Below are 7,755 nucleotides of genomic sequence, written 5' to 3'. Positions count from 1 at the left end.
ATAAAGATCAGTTACTGTACAGAATCCAAGCACAAGTCTGCGGAGCAACACTCCTGTTCTTTTCCACAGATCATTGTGTTCTATTATTATTAGGTTCAAACTGTATGAAGAGCGGAGCAGCCAAAAAGATACAATAAAACAAGCCACTGGGTAAATGGATGTGAGAATACAAATGCAAAGTGCAAGAACAAAGCGCAGGAACAATAAAATGGAGCCTTTGTGTTGTGGCACCGGTACAGTGAGGGTTACAGTTCCAGTGGAGCTGTCTGTGAGGTTCTCATACACTGACCAATCAGGTGTGGCATTGCATGAGTAACTGCTGGGGAGGGAGCGAGCAGCTGCCAGAGTTCAGACATCGGCTAATAAGGAGGAATGTCTGAGAATGTGCCTTATACCATTGTTAAATCTCTTGTGAGGCCTCCACAGCTTCCATCTGGGCCCACTTCCCAGGTTTTCAAGCAGGAAATCAGTTTGCTGATAATCCCATGTTAGGGAAGCCAGGATCTGCTCTGAGGGGCTGTGTAGCAATGTGCATTTAAAGCAATTCCATGCCCAGCAGCTGCCCCAGGCTGTCCCTCCCATATCCTCTGCAGACTCCCAGCTGGGCATCTGGAATGCACACAGCAGCTCCAGCTTTCTTGGCACGGACATAAAACACATTTAGTCTCGGCTTGATCCATCGATTTTGGGTTTTGCCTAGTGAAAAGGGAGACTTGTCAATGTTTTGGCAGATCTTACTGGCGGCAACTGTAACAGCCCCCTTGGGCAGCACCTCAAGCCCTCCGAGTGTGAGCCCTGAGCTGAGCCAGGTATGGGGCCCCGGGCTCAAGGCACAGTTAGTGCTGCCAGCACGTTACTTCTTCATCCAGGCTGTGGATACACAGGGGAATAAGTGAGTACTTTTATTTGCATCCTCATGCCTCACTAAAAAGCAATAAGAAGTTCAATGGGCACACACTGTAAACCTTAGAATACATCTCTCTATTTTAGCCACATCTCCACTGACCTTACCTGGCACAACAGAACTGCTACACTATCCTCCCCAACTAACCTGAAATTCAAAATAAATCATAAACTTTTGTTAGAGCTGAAATGGAATAGTCTGTATGCCTGTGCAGAGTTCCAGTGTGTCCCTGTCAAGCTGATAGCAAAAATCTATTTGATAGAACACCATTACTGCTATTTGATTGCCTTGTTTCTGCCACGTTCCAATATACATAAATTAAACATTTCAATGACTTCAAAGTTATTTGTCAATAAAATTGCTATTTAAAGCAATTTCTGGCTTTGCCATTTCCTTCTCAGTTTCCTTGAACACAAAAACAACATGGGTTATTGATGAAGAGCGTGCAAAGTGCAATTTTGGTTGCAGTCAACATGTATTTTACCTGGATGTTGTCAGGAAGATGTACTTGATACAGCCAATTGTGTAAAAATTGATTCACTTCCACAAACTGAATGCCATTGTGCTGAAAAAGTTTTAAGTCTGGTTGGGATCACTTCCGTTACTGGCTGTTAAAATTATGTGTGCATTGATTCTTTAGTTGCAAGTCTGCTGCGTCTATTGACACAGCCTGCATTAAGAACCCTGGAACAACATTTAGAGGTGATGGTAGCAGAACCGGCCCATGCCAACTGGACATGCTAGAGCACACTGTTACTATCTTTAGTGGGTGACAATGGCCTAGAACAGGGGTAGGCAGACAGATGTGGTAGCCAGTGCCCCCTCACCTTTGCGCACTAAGCAGGTGCCTCTACTGCCTACCCCTAGTTCTGGCCCTGGATGTTAGCTCCAGGGTTCTCCTCCATCAACAGACACACTTGCACTTAATTTGGAATAGTAACAAGGCAATGGTGCAGTGCACAAATATAAGGAAGTGCAAGGGATGCCTTTTGATGCAAGTATCTGATATGATTTTATCCCACAACTGACTGTGGCCAATTAGGTAAATGACCGCTGGTCTAAAGAAACTTTCTTTTCGCTAAGATGCCATTTCCCACAATGCCTTGCACACTGCTTCTTTACAGGTCTGTAAAGCCACAATCCAATTTTTAAGTGATAAGTGGCAATTTAATCAAGGAATATTCTTGGCATTGTGGGAATTGAATTCTTGGCTGAAGGAGAGCTGAGCAATGATATGAGTAGTCAGTAGTGATGCAGGGGTAACAAAAAATAACCCTGTGACCAACCCGTAACCACCCTAAACAGACCCTAAACCAACCCTTCATGAGGTGCCATCACGTCTTACACAACCACACCTTCCACTTTCTGCTTGATGGGGCAGGGCACAAGTATATAAATAAATAAGCAACAGACAGAAGGAGGAGGAATCAAAGCCTGCTGAAAGAGCATCAAACCTGCCAAACCCGTGGTTTTCAGGCTAGATTGTGCAACACCAGAAGTCAGGGCCCACCCTAAAACAAATGTGGCATAAGCTTCAAATGTTAAAAAAAAAGTATAAATAAGATATGTTTAACATTTACAACTTGTAGACATTATCCCACTTTAAATATAAAAAATGCCAGCGTTTTGACTTTTGCTTATGACTTTTTTGGAATACAGGATATGATGTCACTGGAATAATAATGTTGAGGATGTAGCTTCATTGTATTCATTCGCCAGTCAGAACCTGGCAAAATAGATTTTGGTGAAAAGGGTAACAAATTAGTGGATTTATGATTGTTCGCCTGGGTGAAAATTGGCCTGGTGAAAGTTCTCCAGTTACAATGTAATTCGCCAGTAGAGTGTGTTGCCCTTCTTTTAGTAAATAGGTGATAGGCTGCAAACTGTCTTTTTAGTGAAAATTCATCAGAAAAACACAAATTGTTCTTTAGTAAATGTGCCTAAAGGCAGAAATACTGTATGTTAAAACTTGAAAAAATATATTGTATTTAAGTCTACTGTTATCAGGTGTATATCCTCCTGGGACACATTTCTGGCATGTCAGATGCAATTCATACTTTCATAGCTCATGGTTTTCAAATTTCATGTTCTCTCCCTGTTTAGTTATACGTTTTCAGTGCCGACGAATGTGTTTCAAGTAAAGATCACTGCACCTGGAGAGCAATATACAAGAGTGGGAGTCCAACTCCTTGACAGAAAAGATGGTTCATTCATTGTCAGGTACAGACTGTATGCCAGCTACTACGACCTGCGGATAGAAATTACAGCACATGGCAAACATGTTGCAAAATCTCCTTATATTCTAAAAGGTAATTTACTAGCTTGTCTGTTATCATACCTCCCAACATTTTGGAAACAGAAAGAGGGACAAATAGTTTTGCCGCACGTAGCGCTGCAACATTTTTTGACAATGCCCATTTTGTGGCCACACCCCCTAATTACCATGTCCATTTTACAAAATTTGGCAGGTTATGAAAGTTTGAACACATTTCTACGTTTTTTATATGTTATTACAGTTTTGCTAATGAAGGTGAATTGCCCTTTAAGCTGTGAGTCAGTTCTTATCTTATCTAAAACTGTAACAAAAGTATCTTAGGTATAAATTCTGGGCTCTCTGGCAAGAGCCAATTGCATTAGAAACTTTGTATCTTTTTTTTTGGTACAAATCAGGGACTGTGGATTGAGCTGTCAAAAGAGGGACTGTCCCTCTCAAAACGGGACAGTTGGGAGGTATGTGTTATTGTGGGAAAAGAAGACTAATGCTGACTCGCAAGATTTCTATTTGCCCTATAACTAGGACTGAACCACGCAAAATTTCTACATGTTCAATCTTTGTATGAATTTTGTTCAAATCAATCAAACTATCCAAGCAATGCATTAATATGATAAGAGACTTCAACTGATTGAATCTAAATTGTTATTTTACATTGTCCAAGCCTTCTAGGGAATTGATGCCTTAAACTCCCAAAAGATTCACTAGTTTGAGGTATATAAATGGCTATAGTAATTTGTTAGTTTTTCCAGTGGCTTTGATCAATATCAATATTCCTTTCGTTAATATAACATCCCACATTGTTGACCTGTTCAAGTAATGAAAGAAACAGAACAAAAAAAATTATTTGAAGTCTTATTACTAACCTATAGGCAAGCGTTAAGTAGATATCGCTGGATTTTTTCTGAGGGTAAATGTCCCTGTTAAAGAGCCCTTAAAGAGATACTGTCATCTCTATAAAAAATATGAACATATGTTGTATAAGTGAAAGAAATAAGTAATCTAAAATCTTTTAGGAGCTGTCCCATTTTCCACACATATACTGACTTTTAATTTCAATCAGGACCCATTTAGGCCCTTTAATGGCATACAGGGAGATTTTCAATGCTATATATCAGCAACATTTAGTTGCTCAAGAGGCAGAAGTGAAACATTACAATTGTAACCAATGTGCTTCTGCAGCAATCATCTGAAAGAATTTGGAAATGTCACTTGTCTGCTTTTTCAAGAGACGAACAGCTAAAAGTGCATGCACAAACACTTTGGGGTGAATGCTGTAGGTACCATCCTACCTGGTCTACAATTCCATGGTTGCTGCTGATGGCTTTGTTGATGATTATAAAGCTGATAAAAATCAAGTAATTTAACATACTAGTAACCCACTAGGAAAGGTATAGATCTTCAAATAGAATGAAGACATTTGCAGGATAAGAAGGTATACTTCCCATCAACTGAAGTTGCGTGTTGTAGTATGAAGGAATTACTGGAAATTACTGCAGCTGTGTATTCATGCATTTTGCTTAATTGTTATCCAAGTTGGGGCATCACGGGTTTGACCACATTGAGGCTCATATGCCAACTTCTTTTAGATTGTAAGCACTTTTGGGCATGGTCCTCTTCACCTCTTGTATCGGTTGTTTTTGTATGTATTCTTGTTTGTTTAATGTATACACCCCTGTATTGTATGTGGAATATGTTGGTGTTTTAAAAATACACAGTAAGAATAATGATAATAATTGGAACGAATATACCCCTACTTAGTATGTACACATGTATACAGATATCACAGCCATTATTTTTAATTTCACATAATTGTGCTTTCCATAAAACATGGATAGCAAGAATGTTTATGATGTTTCTGTTAAGCAATAACTTATTAATTGTCCATTAGGTCCAATTTATAGTGAGGACTGTTTCTGTCCTGAACCAAACAGTGACATCTGGCTAGCGCATATGTCATGTAATGAGTCTATTCCACAAATTCAGAGGGATTTGAAACACTTCCCAACTGTTGATCCAGACAGGATTACTGTAGAGATACCAGAAAGATTTGGTGAGCGCCAGAGTTTGTGTCATTACACTATCAAGAACAACAAGGTAAGCAGCGTTAACATAGTCTTGCTTATGTGGCCATCATTCAGTAACAATTGTAGTTGGTTAATTTTCAATTTTTCAAAATGAATCAGTTAATAGTGCTGCTCCAGTAGAATTCTGCACTGAAATTCATTTCTCAAAAAAGCAAACAGATTTTTTTATATTCAATTATGAAATCTGACTTGGGGCTAGACATATTGTCAATTTCCCAGCTGCCCCAAGTCATGTGACTTGTGCTCTGATAAACTTCAATCACTCTTTACTGCTGTACTGCAAGTTGGAGAGATATCATCCCCCTCCCTTAACCCCCCAGCAGCCAAACAAAAGAACAATGGGAAGGTAACCACATAACAGCTCCCTAACACAAGATAACAACTGCCTGGTAGATCTAAGAACAGCACTCAATAGTAAAACCCATGTCCCACTGAGACACATTCAGTTACATTGAGAAGGAAAAACAGCAGCCTGCCATAAAGCATTTCTCTCCTAAAGTGCAGACACAAGTCACATGACCAGGGGCAGCTGGGAAATTGACAAAATGTCTAGCCCCATATCTTGCACATTTTAAATGTAAGTATTATAACACCCCCCCTCCATTTTTTGTTATTTAAATATTTTATCCATAACTGAAAGAGATTTTACTATTTTTCTTGACTGTTTGTTTAAAAAATGATATTGTACATACATTCTAACTTTTCTTTTTCTGTTTATAGATCTACATTAAAACTTATGGTGAGCATGTCGGCTTCAGGATTTTCATGGATTCCCTTCTTCTTTCACTAACCAGTAAAGTAAGTAAGTGACTGCCCTAGCATGTTACACACTAATAGTTCAAGGTTTTACAAGTGAATTGTAAAACCGAGTACTCATTGGTTTTTCTTATACAGGCATAGTGCAGATTAATTATGCAGATCAACCCCTGACATTGCCTGAGAACTCAATTTGACTGTACTGACAAAAACTGTCAGTTATGCAAAAATACTATTTACACAGCTGCTTCCCTAAAAGAACATTATCTAGTAAATAAATCTGCTCAGATCTCATTCTATCATATCTATTGTAATTTATCTAATCTATATCAATTTCCTTATCTTGCAGATACTACTATCTTGCCTTGGATTAAGATGTACTGTTGGCAAACTTTCAGATGCTTAGTCTCTCTTCTTGTAAACCAATTGCCACTCCTTGCAAGAATAGAGTTTTATCACATTTGTGAATAATTAAGTGACAATTATAAAAGACACTGCACTTTTATCACCTAAGCAAAAAACAGGGATAAAAATTGCAGGTCTGGCCAATGGTGAGTGGCCGGCAGGTAGGAGCCGGTGGGCTGATGAACCCATTAAAGGCTGGATAATGTACAGAAGCCATATATGAAGAATATATATTTAATGAATAAGAAAAACCAATGAACAACAAGTTCCAATACAGACTTGTGGCAAAGCTTAGTGGTAGACAAGGCAGGTAGTAGCAGAATGGTCAGGACAGACAGGCAAGGTCCGTAAAGCAGGCTGAGGTCAATAGCAGGCAAGCAAGGTTGAGAAAAAAGCCTGAGGTCAGGACCAGGGAAATCTACAGCAAAAAACAGGAATCGAGTAACGGAAGGGGACAGGAGCAGGGAACAAGGCAGGGAACACAGGAACCAGGCAGGGACACAGGAACAAGGAATATTGAATTGCAGGAACAACATGCAAGATCAGACTTGGGAGCTTTAATGATCAAACAGGTGTGAATAGCAAGGGACAGGCTTATATAGGTCCTTAATTACTTGATCATTTACACATGTTGCTAACAAGGTATGTGGAGTGAATAGAGTAACAGGTAGATAAGCTGGAAATATCTCCTGAATACTGATAAGCTCCAGCTCTAAAAGCTTCCAGATAAACTCAGGAGCTTGCAAGTATATAGTTCAGTGTTTGATTCCATGACAGTAGATTGGGCCTATTAGGCCATTTGTGGTCTCTTACCAACCCTCATTCTATTAAGGAAAGCAGATAAAAAAATGCATATATTATTATTTTTACTCTGCACGGTGCTGATTTTTACAGTATTATTTAGCAATAAGGCACTAACTAGCTGGAATTGGCTGTACCACTACACATAACTGTGCAGTCAAGCACTGGTCTTTTTTGTGTCTGGCTAATGTTGCCAGTCAGCATTGGACATCAGGATTTGGCATTTCTCAAAAACTAGCAAGTGCCTCTTGGAAAATTCCAGATGTAACATTCTCCTGCATGTGTCTATGCTCAGTCATTGCTGCCGCCATATGGGAACCCTTCAGCATGTGCCACATGCACATTTCCCATAATGTGATCACCCTTGTTGGTGTTCAAGTGAATTAATATTGGTTTTGGTACACAGAGCTTTGGGTTAAAAATACATTTACAGTAATACAATGGTCTCAACTGTATCATTCTCTATAGTTTAAAATTAGCTAGAGGCAATGTTGAGGGCACTAGTATTTGTAGAGCCATTTAATAAACTA

At 39.3% G+C, this 7,755-nt stretch overlaps 1 protein-coding gene across 1 annotated transcript in view; it reads left to right on the top strand.

Moving 5' to 3' along the window:
• The first annotated feature begins 290 nt into the window (after positions 1 to 290).
• poglut2.L (protein O-glucosyltransferase 2 L homeolog) overlaps positions 291 to 7,755 on the top strand; it is a 32,613-nt gene continuing 25,148 nt past the window's right edge. The window contains exons 1-4 of the mRNA XM_018247213.2: positions 291 to 892; positions 3,008 to 3,213; positions 5,068 to 5,273; positions 5,984 to 6,061. Coding sequence (XP_018102702.1) covers positions 720 to 892; positions 3,008 to 3,213; positions 5,068 to 5,273; positions 5,984 to 6,061 — 663 coding nt within the window. The 5' untranslated portion in view covers positions 291 to 719. The remainder of the gene's footprint in view (positions 893 to 3,007; positions 3,214 to 5,067; positions 5,274 to 5,983; positions 6,062 to 7,755) is intronic.

The sequence above is a fragment of the Xenopus laevis genome, chromosome 2L (assembly GCF_017654675.1).
Source record: "Xenopus laevis strain J_2021 chromosome 2L, Xenopus_laevis_v10.1, whole genome shotgun sequence".
In the NCBI taxonomy this organism is placed as follows: Eukaryota; Metazoa; Chordata; class Amphibia; order Anura; family Pipidae; genus Xenopus; species Xenopus laevis.
Note: the sequence above shows the minus strand (reverse complement) of the source record. Positions and strands in the feature narration are given on the sequence as shown.